At 40.2% G+C, this 16368-nt stretch overlaps 1 protein-coding gene across 9 annotated transcripts in view; it reads right to left on the reverse strand.

The window, feature by feature from the left end:
- Positions 1 to 16368, reverse strand: part of MPPED1 (metallophosphoesterase domain containing 1) — a 67957-nt gene that overhangs the window by 30932 nt on the left and 20657 nt on the right. For all 9 annotated transcript variants that reach the window (XR_011048251.1, XM_068401918.1, XM_068401912.1 and 6 more), the window contains one exon: positions 15712 to 15897. Coding sequence is in view for 8 of the 9 variants with exons in the window: in XM_068401918.1 (XP_068258019.1) it covers positions 15712 to 15897 (186 nt within the window). In the remaining variant the exon portion in view is untranslated. The remainder of the gene's footprint in view (positions 1 to 15711; positions 15898 to 16368) is intronic.

The following is a 16368-nucleotide window of genomic DNA, read 5'->3' on the forward strand; positions in this document are numbered from 1 at the left end:
TTCCTGTGGACCCAATACATATGTGCCTTTAGAATATCTATTAACAGAAACTCTTTTCAGATATTTATAATTACACGTTGACTGTTGGAGATTCAATTATTTACCTGAAAGACTACTTGAGATATAAACTTTGTAATCTTTCCTTCTTTAACGCTTAGCATTTTGCAGATGTGTACTCCATGTCAATTGGACACCCACAAGGCTATGGCCCGGATGGGATTCACCCCAGAGTAATGAAGGAACTGGCAAATGAACTTGCCAAACCACTCTCTATTATCTACCGGCAGTCCTGGTTAACTGGAGAAGTTCCAGCTGACTGGAAATTAGCAAATGTAACACCCATCTACAAGAAGGGTCAGAAGGATGATCCAGGGAACTACAGGCCCGTCAGCCTGACCTTGGTGCCAGGCAAGGTGATGGAACAGATCATCCTGAGTGCCATTACATGGCACATGCAGGACAATGGGGGCATCGGGGCCAGCCAACATGGATTCATGAAAGGCAGGTCCTGCTTGACCAACCTGATCTCCTTCTATGACAAAGTGACCCGCTTAGTAGATGAGGGCAGGGCTGTGGATGTAGTCTATCTAGACTTCAGTAAGGCATTCGACACTGTCTCCCACAGTATCCTCCTGGACAAACTGGCTGCCTGGGGCTTGGATGGGTGGACTCTTCGATGGGTTAAAAACTGGCTGGATGGCCGAGCCCAGAGAGTGGTGGTGAATGGGGCAAAGTCCAACTGGTGTCCGGTCACTAGCGGTGTTCCCCAGGGCTCAGTTCTGGGGCTGGTGCTGTTCAATATCTTTATAGATGATCTGGACATAGGGATTGAGTGCACCCTCAGTAAATTTGCAGATGACACCAAGCTGGGTGGCAGTGTCGATCTGCTGGAGGGTAGGAAGGCCCTACAGAGGGATCTGGACAGGTTAGATAGATGGGCCGAGACCAACGGCATGAGGTTCAACAAGAACAAGTGCCGGGTCTTACACTTCGGCCACAACAACCCCATGCAGTGCTACAGGCTGGGGGAAGAGTGGTTAGAAAGCAGCCCAGCGGAAAGAGACCAGGGGGTGCTGATCGACAGCCGGCTAAACATGAGCCAGCAGTGTGCCCAGGTGGCCAAGAAGGCCAATGGCATCCTGGCCTCTATTAAGAATAGTGTAGCCAGCCAGTCTAGGGAAGAGATTGTCCCTCTGTACTCGGCACTGGTGAGGCTGCACCTTGAATACTGTGTCCAGTTCTGGGCCCTGCACTTCAAGAAAGATGTTGAGGTGTTGGAGCGAGTCCAGAGGAGGGCAACCAAGCTGGTGAAGGGTCTGGAGGGTCTGACCTATGAGGAACAGCTGAGGGAGTTGGGGTTGTTTAGCCTGGAGAAGAGGAGGCTCAGAGGTGACCTTATTGCAGTCTACAACTACCTGAAGGGAGGTTGTAGTGGAGTGAGAGTCGGCCTCGTCTCCCAGGCAACTAGTGATAGCACAAGAGGACACAGCCTCAAGCTGTGCCAGGGGAGGTTCAGGTTGCACATTAGGAAGAATTTCTTTACAGAAAGGGTCATTAGACATTGGAACGGGCTGCCCAGGGAGGTGGTGGAATCACCATCTCTGGATGTGTTTAAGAAAAGACTGGACATGGCACTTAGTGCCATGGTCTAGTTGACATGGTGGTGTCAGGCCAATGGTTGGACTCGATGATCCCAGAGGTCTCTTCCAACCTGACTGATTCTGTGATTTCTACGAGTTTTCCGTGTGTGTTTGCACATACATACACAAGTTAAAAATGTTACTTACATGGTGTAACATGTATGGGCATCTACAGGCCTTAAAGCATTCTTGGGAAATAGGAAAATCAAGAAATCCTGTATGCCACAATATTGTTAACAATTCCATTTCTGTTCTGTTTTGTAAATCTTTTCCAGCTCATCTGATCTATCCATCTAGCAGCCAAGAACCTGTATGAGCTGGTTACAGTTGTTGCTTCCACTAATGTATTTATGTCATGTTGCTGTCTGTGGGTGTTACTTAGGCAAATTAGCAAATTATTCTAAATGTACAGTTACATTTATTATAGTGGCGGCCAGAAGCACTGCTGTAGTTACAGGTCCGTCAGCTTTTCAATTAACAACTGTGTTTTTGATGAGTTTGCAGCTCAGTTTTTTTTCCTCTCATTCCATACCAGGCGGCAACTTGCTAAACCTATTTCCCTCTCTTTGTCTCCACAAGCCCTCTTTACCCTTTGAATCTTTTTGTCCAACACAGGCATTTTTTGCTGCTTGCACATAAATTTAACGATTTTTTGTTTAAACCTTTTTCCTTAAAAGCCTTACAAACATGCTTCACTTTTTACCCCAAGTGCTCTCAAAGTGCAAAGTCAACCTTAGGTATAAATCTTTGAAACCTTGTTCCTGGCTGGGCACCACTGTCACGAACTATAAGATACCAGTTGAGTGGTGGCAGACAAAGACCCTCAGCTATCAGACCACAACACGGATTACACATTTCCCCATCTTCCCTGCTTCCAGTGTGATCCATACTTGCCAATGCGCACTCTAGTCCTCATGCAGAGGTCAACACTGAACACTAAACATGTCTTTGCACTAAAGGCGTGGTCCTCCTACCACTGACCTTAGAGGGACCAACACCACCTTACTGTAGCAGGACCACAGTCCAACACGGTGTGTCAGCACAACCCTGAGAAATGCTGAATGTTTCAAGCGCTTTTTATAGCACTAAGATCCACCAAACATGAGCAATACCTAATCAATATTTACCTGAAAACTACCTTAAAGCAGCAACTCTTTCCTACTTCTAACCTACAACTTCTTACTTTTCCTTTTTATATGTTATTATTTGAATTATTCTGTATTTTCTTATTCCATTATGCCCACAAAATACATGGTTTTCCACCCCTAGGCACAAACTACTGCACAATTTGTAGCCTTGGCTCAGTCCTTGGCTAGGACCAAGACCTCCCCAAGAGCACATTCCCTAATAGTTGTTGTATGACTGTGTTTCTACATGCGTCCATAGCTTTAGAACAACCACTTTTCCAACTATTATTTTTTGTGCCACCAGCTCTTTTATCAGAGAGAATTCAAACATTTCCAGGTTGACCAGTTTATTCCCACACTTGCTAGTGGGTGCTAACGACAAGCTGGGTAGAAAAGACACCAGGGCACATTTCCTGTCCTTTGTTAAACAAAATTAGCTGAGAATGTTGAATTCCCACTCATGCATGTTTCCATCCTTCTTACAACAATTCCTAACACAGCAGTGGCTACAATGTACCCATTGCAGTGGGTTCCTTTTGTCTTCCATTTACAAACTCCATGAAAACAAGTCTTAGTAAAGGCGCTGGCTAACATTTTCATTTGCTGCTTTCCTTTTTTCTTCTTCTTTTCCAAAATAGCCATATGCACTAAACACTAAGTTCCCTTACTGCTCATCCGTGTGGGCACCAATGGTACCACTAGAGCAACCTTGAGCATACCAAGGGTGACTGACAGCCCGGAGATAACAGTGAGGGGGATGTGACCCTGGTGGTACCTCCTCAATCCTCCCAGTGAGGGGGCTCACTGCTTAGGTGGGAGTGGATGCATCCAACAGTCAACATGACACTGCGTGGCTGGAGCTGCAAGCAGGGCTCCAGCTTCTATGACCACAGGACCCTTTCTGAAGAACAAGAACTGCTGCGCAGGGATGTCATTCGCCTGGCAAACTGGGGCAAGACTGTCGTTGCCCACAGGTTCATGAATACAGTGGGAAGAGTTTTAAATTAGGTGTGTTGGGGAAAGGTTGCCATGCTGTGAAGAGAAGTGGAGGCATGGAAGCAGTGAGAAAGCAGCTGGGGGACAACAGGATGATGAAGGCTCTTGCATTACCCTTGTAAAAGCAGCCTCACTGGGGCTCCTCTCATGCACAGCATAAGGTATAACCAGGAGAAAGGAGAAATCCATGCACAGTGGAGAGCTGTGACATTATCTGAGATTATGGAGACATGGTGAGATAGCTCACCTGACTGGAGTGCTGCAATGGATGGACACAAGCCTATCACTGGTCTATCACCTTGGGAAAGGACTGGAGAAGTTCCCAATGGCTGGAAAAAGGCAAATGTCCCACTCCTCCTCAAGAAAGCCAAGAATGGGAATCTGGGGAACTACAGACCATCAAGCCTCATATCAGGCCTGGGAAAATTATGGAACAGATCTCCCATAAAGTAATTTTCCAAGCAAATAAAGGTCAGGAAAGTGATTTGGAACAGCCATCATTGATTTAACATGGGTAAATCATACCTGACTAACCCAATTGCCTTCTGTGAGGAGATGACTGGCTCTGTGGATAAGGGAGAGCACTGGATGTTGTTTGCCTTGATTTTAGCCTTTGACACAATCTCCCATAGCATCCTTATAGCCAAACTGGTGACATAAGGATGGATGATAAGGTGGCTTGAATATCACCTGGAATAGTGGATTCAAATGGCTAGAATCAGTGGTACAAAGTCTATCTGGCAGTCAGTCACTAGAGGTATCCCGCAGCTAGTGATGTTGGGGCAATACTGCTTCCCATCTTTACTAACAGCCTGGATGATTTGCTGGAGTGCACTTTCAGCAGGTTTGCAGACAACATCAAATTAGGGGTGGAGATCTGCCTCCCACTCTGGAGGGCATGTCTGCTATTCGGAGGAACCTACAAAGGCTGGAAAAACAGGCTGACAGGAACCTCATAAACTTCATCAAAAGCGAATGCAAACTCCTGCACCTAGGATGGAGTAACTTCATTCAACAACACTCAGCAGTGTGTCTTTGTGGCACAGTCAGCCAACCACTTCCTGGCCTGTATTAGTAACAGTGAAACCAGATGAACAAGGGGAGTGTTCTTTCTCCTCTATCTAGCACTTGTGAGACCACAACTGGTGTCCAGTTCTGGGTTCCTCAGTAACAGAAAAATACTGACAAACTGAAGCAAGTCCAGCAGAGGGCCACCAGGACGGTTGGGGAATGTGGCACGCAGGGAGAGGCTGAGATCTGAGTCTGTTCAGCCTAGAGAAGATGAAGAGAAGTCCTTACTGCTGTCTGCAACTATCTGATCTCAGGATAAAGAGAAGGCAGGGCTAGGTTCTTCTCAGATACGACAAGAGGCAACCAACACAAGTGGGAACATGGTATAAAGAAAGAATTTTACCATGAGGATGGTCAAAAAGCGGAATAGGTCCCCAGAGAAGCTGTGAGATCTCCATCCTTGGAGATATTCAAAATTCAACTGGACAAAGTTCTGAGCAGCCTGCTCTAACTAGACCCACTTTGAACAGGGATTTGGACTCAATGACCTCCAGAGGTCCCCTCCATCCTGTGTGATTCTAGGTTTCTGTAAGCCTACACTGGAAAACAAACAAGAATTTTAAAGAGCCTGCAATGCTGAAAGAAATTAAAAACTCATTTCGTGTTGTGATTCTAATGGAACAAATCTATGGTAGACATGCAATTTAACAGGACTAGATATTATGTTTCATTAACTTTGGTGTAAGTTTCTCGTACTATCCATTTAGCAGATGAGTAGGACTAAATACCCAACTGATAGCCAATTAACATTTGATGCTAGCATATGGCTTTGCTGGTGGGCAGGTAGCAAACTTGGTATTAATACAGAAGCTCTATGTATACAAAGATATTACAGAAAATTTATGGCTGTCACAGGAATTCTGCACACATATCCAGGACAAAATCCATTGCCCAGTAAAATTAAGGCAGTGAGCATGTAAGAAATAGATCTGCCCTTCAGGAGTGCCAAGAAACACATGCAAGAACATATGCTATGGGAGTCAAAAGATCTATTTTCAAACCAGAAAAAAGGAAAAGTTACAAATTTGGGGGAAAGCTACACTTTTTTCCTGATCTCTTCTTTTGACTAGCCAAAACAAGACAACAGTTTTTGCCCAAAGACCAGGGATCCCCCTGCCCTTGGCAACTGAGAAGCTTCTGCTAAAATACCCCTACAACCTGGAGATGAACTACAACTATAATTGCTTGGAAAAATTTTACCTAAACAGTTTTCTATATTAAAATTATTAAAAGGCCACTTGGATGGAATAGGATATATTTGGAAATTCATGTAGTGATTCTGACATTACCAAGGAAACAAAATGAAGTAAAATGTCAGTTTAAAATATTTTGGGGTGAATAAAAATTTCTGGCAGAACTTACAAGAAATTAAAATTCCTTTCCTCCACAATCAACCTCTAGCCACTTCATCCTATTTGGATTTGGAATCAACAGAAATGTTTACACATCAAAATTCTGTCAGAAACACACTGGCTCCAATGTTGTCCTGCGCTTCAGGGCTTTCTCTTTCAGGCCACATGCAACTTTTGCCTTCTGCCGATTTGGAATGGGGCTCCAAGCCACCATCCACTCTTTCAGCCTCTGTCTTAACACGGGATGACAGATTTTTTCCCTTCCTTTTCCTTCTTCTCTGCTACATGTTTCTTCATCTTTCCTCCTTCATTTTTCCCTCTCCTTTCCTTTTTGTAATCTCCCCCCGTATGCCGAAAAATGCTGGAGACACATTATCTTGCACTTAATTTAGCAGTTTTAGCAAAGGGTATCTTTTTCTCACAGAAACAAAACTTGCAGGAGTACGATGCTTTACGCTTCTGTATGCTTGTCTCTCAATATCCCTCTGAAAATGCCCAAAAGATTCAAAAGTCATTTACTATATTCAGCAGAGGAGTAAAGGCCTCAAAGATAATTATGTTCCCTTGAGTTTCCTGAAAGTGTCTAAGAAGACTAATGCCCAGTCTGTAGGAGAGGCTTCAAAGGAATGAGACACCTCATCTTATGAGACACCTAAGAACCCACACGAGGTCTAAGAGACAACATCCAAGAAGTCAGGCAGCAGTGGTTCTGCTCCCAGAACAATTAATCACACAAAAAAAATCCACCCTAAATCTCCTAAATCAATGTAATTTATTACTCTCTGAGATTATTTTACTATCAAAAAGTCTGGGATACCATATTTAGCTTCTATATAGCCAGATGGTACTATCATCTTACCAACTTCTTAACTAGATACATGGAGTTTTTGTCAGTTGTGGCAAGCCCTCCTCAGTTTCTTAGCCTTTGTTTGCTTAGTATAAGAATTTGATAGTAGTTCTCGAAATATAACGTGTATAAGAGCATATATATTGTTTAGCTAGTAACATCTTTGTTTATTCCTTTCATTACTGTAGATTACTAATTAAGAAAATCAACCGAACATCTAATTTTTTGCATCTTTATGCACCAATTACAGAATTATTACAGCAATTCTTAACTTCTAAACTACAGTAGGTCCTTTTTATGGTGAACATAATTTTTACAAAATAACTTGAAATGCTGGGGAACCATTACTTGAACTACAAACTGCATAATGGAAAGTACTGAACAATATGTCTTTGTCTGCTATTTCTCTGCATCCGAGTTTGTTCAAAGTAGAATACTGTGTGCTTAAAGGTTCATCCTGTTCTGTCAGCAAGTCGTCTTCTCCGTAAATTAGATCAACACTGCAAATAATTCAAAAGCAAATGCATGATGTTTATACTCCAGGCTCCTCTTGTACTAAGAGGTTAGGCACCTTTACCAGCCAGTGACCTCCTCCGCAGCTTACAATTGTTATCAGCTTGCAACTTCACCAAGATAAATGCAAACTTGTACAAGCAGATGTGCTTTGCTTTTCTCCTGGTATTGTACTGAGCAGAATTTTTAGCATTCATTAAAGCAGTGGCAATCATGTAAGTGCCCACTTAATGCTTCTTCCTTCTCATTTCAACCTTTTAGAATACAGCAGTGAGTGATATAGTAAAAAGACTGCGTAACTGTCTCAGATTGCTTTTTTAGCATCTCTTTGACAGTTCAGTGTTTAAACACTGGGGCTGATGTCTGGGAAATTCACATTAACATACTTTTTGTATGGTGTGTAATCTGGAATAACATTGTAAATGAACACTCCCTCCCAAGTCATTTGTAACCTGCTAGCTCTAGACATTCTTGCATTGTAAAAGCCAGTAATTATATCAAACACTAAAAGAGCAAACACATAAAATACTGCTCACAATTGCAAAACAGGATTCCTTAAAATAAATAAAGGCAAATCAAACTAAAAAATATCTGATAGTAGTCCAACTTAGGCTCTTTGATATACTGTGTTTTATACGCACCCACACATGTATAATAATTGGCCCAAATTACTTCTGAAGGAAAAGTGGCTTCCTTTTACGCTAGTTCATTTAATTACCCTGCAATTATGCAGAACCAACCCAACGCATGCTGCAAACTAGGCCATTAGAGTAGCTGTAGTGAGTCAAACCAAAAGATTATGTAGCTCTGTACCTTCTATCCACTAGTGGTCAGTAACACATGCCTATAAAATCGTACGACTGCAAGGTTTGCCTAGATTGAACCTTCCTTTGATTATGTCCCCTTAGATTATGGCAATTAATGGTTTGAGAATCCCCAACTACATAAGCCACAGGGTCCATTTTCATAAATGTTTTTTCTTTTTTTACTTCCTGGAATAGTTATAGTCTTAAATAAGACACCTTTCTGAGGAGATAAATTTCTACAACAGCTTTTCTGCCCTTTAGAATATTCTAGTTTTGGTTTACAACATGTATCTGGGGGACAATGAAAGCAAAGGAGATCGAGAACTGTGTTAAAAAGTAAAAATTAAAAAATGCTTTAGACTTCCTACATGGATCTCTGCACACTGATAGAGATACCTATTCAGATCTTCAGATCCCACAAAGGTGCTTTCAGTGTCTCCTAGTTGTCACCTTCTGGAAGAGAAGACTACAAAGAGCTGTGTGTCATGTCACCGTACGAGGTGCACAGCACTAATAACAATGTTTAATGTTTGTGTATAGTGCTTTGCAATAGGTGTTCAAAGTGCTGTACTGAGAATAATTAATCCTCCAACACATTCGTGTGGTAGGTGGATCAAGCATCATTTTCACAACTTGACAAGGGGGAACGATAAAGAGGCTGTCAAATCTGAAGAGAACTAGAATTTCGTTGCCTGTCTTCCTCAGGCTCTTTCAAATATCTCTGCCAGAGGCAATGGCAGTTCACAGAATCATATTCCAGATCTTTCAGTTCCATGGTTGCTCTCTGCACTTCTGGGCTGCCCCATCTTCCTAAAGCTACGCTTGTCTGCTAGTCTGGAATAAGACTGGATATTTTTACTCACTTGCTTATTTTGGGGGGCAGGGATCTCAATATTTATGAAATCACAGGACATTTTTAGGTGAGTCATCCCAGAGACTCAGAATCTTGAAGTCTGGCTATTTTCCACTCCATCAGTGGAAAAAAGCAACCTCGGTATTACTACAAAGTGCAAGAAATCCCCCAAAAGCATACATGTGTTTGGAAGGAAAAATCCTTTAACACCTACCACTCCTATAGCTTCTACAGCTTCTCACCACCAGCATGGGAGGCAAACCTAGAAAACATTTGTTCTGGCTCATCTTCCCAATACAGGGCTGTAGCTTAAATATTCCCTGAGACTCCTGGCAACCAGTTTAATGTTCAGAAGTCTTCAGGACATACTAAGTCCCCAGAACTGGAGCAATACTGGAAGAGTGCGTTGCAGTGCACTTTTCTGTGCTGTACTGTCTGAGCCTCAGATGCACAAACAGATCTGAGCCATCACACATTTAAGAAATGCAATAAAAAACAGCACTTTTTTTAGTATGCCCAGTCTTTAAAAAATGACATCTGTTCTAAATCCCTACACAGCTCAATGTTTTTCACTGCATTTCCAACGCCATTCTTTTGTAAATAGATAATTAGTGCTTAAATACTTCTTTCAAGGGGTCTCTACATTAACATAAAAATAGTGTAATTACTGATGGTCAAAATGGCATGACTACAATTTATAAATTCTAATTTCTTTTGCTGCTCTGAAGCTGATTTTCTTTCTTCTTGAACACAGTTCTAACCTGTTTTAAATGTATTTTCGAACCTAGAAATATAAAGTATCTGTTAAGAGAGGAAGAAAAAAAACTACCATCATTTTGCAAGATCGAACAGTAAAGGAAAAGTAAAGCTAAGCCTAGTGATTCAGGCTTTTCTGAAGATCTTTTATTTTTTATCAAGAAATTAAAAGTAGGGATGATGTTTATTGACCAAAATTAGCTGATTTTGTTCTACAATCTAATACTAAGAACACGTGATTCTAGTAGTGCTAGTTACTATAGCTGGAAGGCATCTTCACTCTAAAATATTTTTAGTCTGAAATAAAAGTGTTGTCTTTTGACCTGAATCTGCCCAGGTCAATTCCTGAACTGCACGTCAAATAATTTAATCCATTTTTTTGTGTGTGTACGATATGCAAGTAAGATTAACATTTTCAAGAAAATGCTCTGAAGAGCTAATTATTGTTTTCCACTACAATGCAAAACTACCTTCTATTTTCTTATTTCAACTTTAGCTTGAACTTGAATTTCACATAGGAAGACTGTCTTTGACATTCAAAAATCTCAAGCAAACACACTGAAACAATGAATATTACAAAATGTGTTAGTTAAGTAATCTTTCCAATCCATGCACAGAAGAACATTTTCAGAGAGAATATGGAAGTATGTGTTGCAGCTTATATCACAGATCAGCTATTAAGATAAATTTCCAGGAAAGTAACCCACAAGCTCAAAGTGACAGTGGGTCCTGGAGCATACACAATTTGGAAATGGTATCAAAAACTTGAGCAAAGGGAATTACAAGAGCAACTGAGCCAAGCAGGCTATTTCCAGTGCCAACAATATGGGAGATAAGAAACAGAGATGGTTTTGGAGTAGTTATTTGATGAGTGCACTAAAGCAGGACATGTGTCTTTTTATTTGTCCTACAACACATTTGCTTTATATGCAGGTAGGGAATAAATAAGAAAAACAACAATAATGAAAAAGCTGAGGACAAGGATAGCTACAGTGCATAGTGAGCTTGATATATCTTATGATATAATCTACCTTATCTAGCCTTGATTACATAGAATTATAGCATGGTTTGGGTTGGAAGGGACCTTTAAAAATCATCTAGTCCAACCCCCCTGCCATGGGCAGGGATATTTTTCACTAGATCAGGTTGCTCAGAGCCCTGTCCAACCCAATTTCGAACATTTTCAATGATGGGACATCCACAACCTCTCTTGGCAACCTGTTCCAGTGCCTCACCAACCTCACTGTAAAAAAATTATTTCCTTATATCCAATCTAAATCTACACTCTTTCAGTTTAAAACTGCTGCCTCTTGTCCTATCACTACATGCCCTTGTAAAAAGTCTCTCTCCAGCTTTCCTGTAGGTCCCCTTCAGATACTGGAAGGCTGCTATGAGGTCTCCCTGGAGCCTTCTCTTCTCCAGGCTGAAGAGCCCCAACTCTCTCAGCCTGTCTTCACACGAGAGGTGTTCCAGCCCTCTGATCATTTTCATCATCCTCCTCTGGACCTGCTCCAACAGGTCCATGTATTTAGAAACAATTCCCCTGAATTATTTTCGGCTGTAAAAACTGATGGCATTAAAATCTCCTGGACATACTGGAAAATGAGCGTATGTTCAAAGCTGTCATACCATGCATCCCTATAATGTCATTAGAAAGTTTCAATGTCCCCATGGCCTTCTGTTTGGCCCTACCGTAATACATATTCTGTACTTCATCTTTTCTGATTCTCCAAAATTGGATTTTCAAATTTGGAAGAAAGATACAGAGAAGAAACTATGAAAAGATCAAATATAAAAACAGGAGAAGGGTCAATTTGGGAAAAGAAGGGAGGGAAATGACCAGGTTGGCACCATTGGCAAGCTTTGTAAACTTTTTATTCATCTCTTTTTCCCTTTTTTTTTCTAAGCTACCCTGAGTAAGAGTAGCAAAATAGGAATCTGACTTGCAAAAGTACATCATAATACTGCATGACTGGGCAATAAGAGGACAGATGAAACTGAATATAAATTTATGCAGAATAATTCAAGTGCTGGAAAAAATATACCAGCTATAGATACACACTGATGGGTTCTGGACTGGATATTACCATTCAGGAAAGAGTTCATAGAGTTATAATAAGCAATTTTATGAAAATCCCATCTCATTGTTCAGTCACAGTAAAAATAAAAACAGAATAATCCACAACACTAGGAAGGAAAAGAGAACAAACTAGGAAATTTCATTATGCCAGGGGATAAATCTGTCGTGTACTCAGATCATATGCAGTTCTGGTCTCACCATTTTTAAAAGCATATAGAACAAAGAGGTACAAAGAGTGACACAGATGATCAAAGGCATTTAAGGACTTCTAAACAGTCTTCAGCCTGAAAAGTATCTTAAGGGCAGATATGGGAAGAAGTTATAAATTCTTAAGCAGAATGAAGAATGAAATTGTTCACTTGCTCTTCCAGTATTGGGCAATACAAAATGAAACTAGTAGGTGACAGGTTCAAAACAAGCGAAGCTCTTCACACAATCCGTATCACATCGTGGAACACTGATGCAAGATTGTGTCAGCACTCAAAATTTGCATAGATCCAAAAAGCAATTAAAAAACTCAGAGAAGATCTATATATTAAATACAAAGTAATGCTGTGGCTCAAGAAGTCCTTGGACTGCCTAACAGAGAAATCTGAGAAAATATGCACATCCGGTTATCATCAGCATTTAATCTCCTCCATAGAGTTAGGCATCAGCCTAGCGCTAGTAAAACCTCAAATCCCTCCCTGGGAGGGGAGGAGCCGGCTTTGATAAAAAGAAAAGTGAAAGAAAGCAACTAATTACCAAAAAGAATGAAGTGAAACGAAATGAAGTGTAGGGCTTTAGGGGTCAGAGGAAAAAAAAAAAAAGTATAAGACTAGGTGACTAAGGGGCCGATAAAGAAGAGCACCTTGGCTGCTAGCCACAGTCAAAGGCAATGCTGGGCTAGAGAGACGTATTATCTGAGCTGGTACAGGCCTTCCTGTGTACCCACATAAAGTTAGCCTAAAAAAGAGAGAACATATTTTAGGGTATGACTCAGCAAGCCAACGTGCCTCTTAGCACAACACTTGAGCATGTGCTCGATATAACCATAAGATCCATGAAAGTTAATGATGTCAATGTGAAATATACTTTGCATTAGACAGGCACAGAAATTTTATGCAGAACAGAAAGATAAAATCTGAACTTGCTGAAGGGCCTCTTGAAAAGATGAAATAGGCTGATAGACCAGAGTGGCACAGACCCAAGAGGGTAGGATGGAACAGAAGTTAAAAGGTAGGAATCAATGCTACACAGAAAGATAGGGTGCAAAAGCAGGAGTAGTACAGGTATCTAGTGCCTAAGAGGAAGCCGAGATCAAGGAAAGGTGTAACAAACAAATATTCTAGTGTTTATTCCAAGGCATAAACAAAGTTATAGTCTAATAATGGCAGAAGACATAATTTGACAGAGAACAAAATAACTAAGTGGGAAGGTGAGCCCTGTGCTATCGGATGAAGGAATAGACAAGGAAATTTGGTGGCAGCAGGTAAGAATGATGGTGGAGGTAAAAGTCTGTGCCAGAGTCTGTCAATTACTTTCTCAACAAACTAATAAAATGTTAAGACAAGGAAGAAGAAGAAGGTTGGGTGGGCTGTGGGAGTTGCAAAATCACGGCAGGTTCTGAAAGGAGCTATCTAGAAAAATCAAAACTGTTGGAGACTACTGCCTTTCACAACAAAATGGACAACCAGCAAAAACTTTTGAAATTTCTTCTCCTCAAAGAGAACACTTTTAACCATTCTGCCATTTACAATAGATTTTGCAAACACTCAAGGTATTCAAGAGTTGATAAACTGTTCATTTAAAACAAAAAAAAAACTTTCAAAAAAAGCTAAAGTTTCCATTTTGAAATCTCATTGACCGTAATTTAAAAAAAAAGTTTACAATTTTGAAATGGAACAAAACTTTAAGTGCTAGCTGAATGAAACCTATGCAGTGACCCCAAATTATTTTTCTATTGTATTTTCCAGAATGAATTAAAAAATTAAGTTAAACTTCGAATTTTTTCAAATTGCCAAGAAACGAAAAAAAATCTTTAACTTGCTAAATTTACATATGCTCTTGCAAAAATATAGCTCAAACCACAAAGATCACCTTTTCCCAAACCGCACGCTACCATGAAATTGGAAGCATGCCTGAAAAGTCAGAAAATTAAGCCTTCTTTTGGAATAAAAATGATGAAAAGACCATCACAGAAATGCCTTGGGAAATCTCCCTACCATACTGAGAGGATTTCAGCTTAAAGACTTCTTCAGAACACTGTACAGCTGTGACCAGCAGGGAGGCAGATGGAGAACTAGGGAGGCAAAAACTGCAGCAAGTAATGTCTGTAGCCCCCATCCTTGCTCGCTAGCAATATCCCAAAGCACTTTTCTTCCCACACCAGCAGATAAATAAAATGGATATTATTTAGAAAGGATAACCATATGGTTTGTATAATCTTTATACGCTGTTTTCAGTACACTATTAGAACACATGGTAGAGACCTACAAAATAGGATGAAAATTTGCTTTCTGTTTTACAACCAACCTATTTCATTTGGGTACAGAGACAGAGGTGAGGGCACTACAACAGAGTATGTTACTTCCACATGCTGTCCCTACCTTAATACTCCTATAACAATGCAATTGTTCCACATGGGGGGATACAACTGGGTTCTCGAGATCAAACAAATATTTATCAGCCTTGCTGATAATTATTTGGTAGTAAATATTTGTTTAAATTGTGAAGTCCTGACTTTTTTTTATATTCCATTTCAGCCTACATGCATGTCTGCTTTGTGCCTTCCCAGTGTGGAATGCTATAATAAGTAGCAAAAAACAGAGGAAAAATGCAAAAATATCAACTACAGAAAAGAAAATCAACCTAAAAACTGAAATCCTTTACCCTTAAACTGTGTCCTTTCTTTCTCCCCAACTCCTTCATTTCCTCTCACCCTTTGTTTGATAATGAAGCATCAGAATCCAGAATCCATTTTTATTCTAAATTAAGGTAACCACACTGCTGCAGGAACAATACCAATCAGAGTTTTTGTCTGGATACAGTGTATGCTTTCCAGTTTTCACTGTCATTTTTTTTAGCATATACAAAACATTGCAGAAGCACATGTAAATCACCACTCTCTTGCCCAGTGGAACATAATTTCAGTTACCAATGCCAACAGTTGCCTGCAGAAGGCATCTACATCTGGTCTGCTACATCCAAGACAGCAACCACCGGCACACGTATTGCTTTGTTTGGAATTCATCACTGTGGTGCAGCTGAGCCTCAGATAAAAAAAACTATGAGCCTCCGGGGTTAAACAGACAAATGTTTTCAGTCACAACAACTTTTTTTGCAGGGAAGCAAAGTCGTAACAATGTATGTAAGAGGTTTTATGTAAATCATTAAAGGCCTACTGACTTAAATTGTTGCTAACACCAAGAAGTTGCTTAATGTACACTTGAGAGTGTGAAGGTAGAACAGATGAATAGTCTCACAAATCTTATTTGCTCAGTTGGAAAAATGCAAAAATATTTGTAAAGAAAAAAAAAAAAATATCTGGTTCCTGCTCATTGCCATTCAAATTTAAAAATCAAATTAATATTAATCATTTCTGAGAGCATGATGGTTTTTACCGGGAGGCAGAAGGGGCAGATACAATCAGTAAACAAATTTACTTTCAAATCCACACAGAATTCAATACCTACCTAGCCACTCGTTGAATTTTTTTACTTCACTAGGAAGTCCCAGCTCAGTAAAATCACCAGCATGTATTAACACATCTCCATATGGCATTTGGATGGGATCAGTTCTTGAGTGAGTATCAGAAATACAGACAAATCGTGTATATCCTGGAGGTTTGGGAGCATCATGGGGCACTGGATCAACCCTGTAGGAAATGCATCATAACAAGGTTATAAAGTACTTACATACTTCTTAGTGTCTACTTTGCAATTCTAATACTACTTTTTACCTGTACAAAAGATTGCACAGACTTCTAGAACTGTCGGATGGAAGGGATTTATTAAAACAAAACTAACACTAATGGGAGGTGTAAAAATTCTTGATGTTCTCATCACAACATTTTCAGTATTTGTTGGGTAGATGGATTAATTTAAAGAGATTAAGGAAAAGAGATTGAACTATGGCAGTAACTCTGAAACAAATACAAATAAATCAAAGACATTGCCAGTTTCAAAGGAACAGTACTATCCTGTTTCATTGTTTAAATATGATTACACAGTACACAGGGAAAAGATTTCTTTTAGATACATAAATACATTTAAATGCATTTTTCTCTAATTATAACATTTTTTCTGCAAGTTATATAATTCCAGCAAATTTAATTAACACATTTTGG

The sequence above is a fragment of the Nyctibius grandis genome, chromosome 5 (genome assembly GCF_013368605.1).
Source record: "Nyctibius grandis isolate bNycGra1 chromosome 5, bNycGra1.pri, whole genome shotgun sequence".
Classification (NCBI taxonomy): Eukaryota; Metazoa; Chordata; class Aves; order Nyctibiiformes; family Nyctibiidae; genus Nyctibius; species Nyctibius grandis.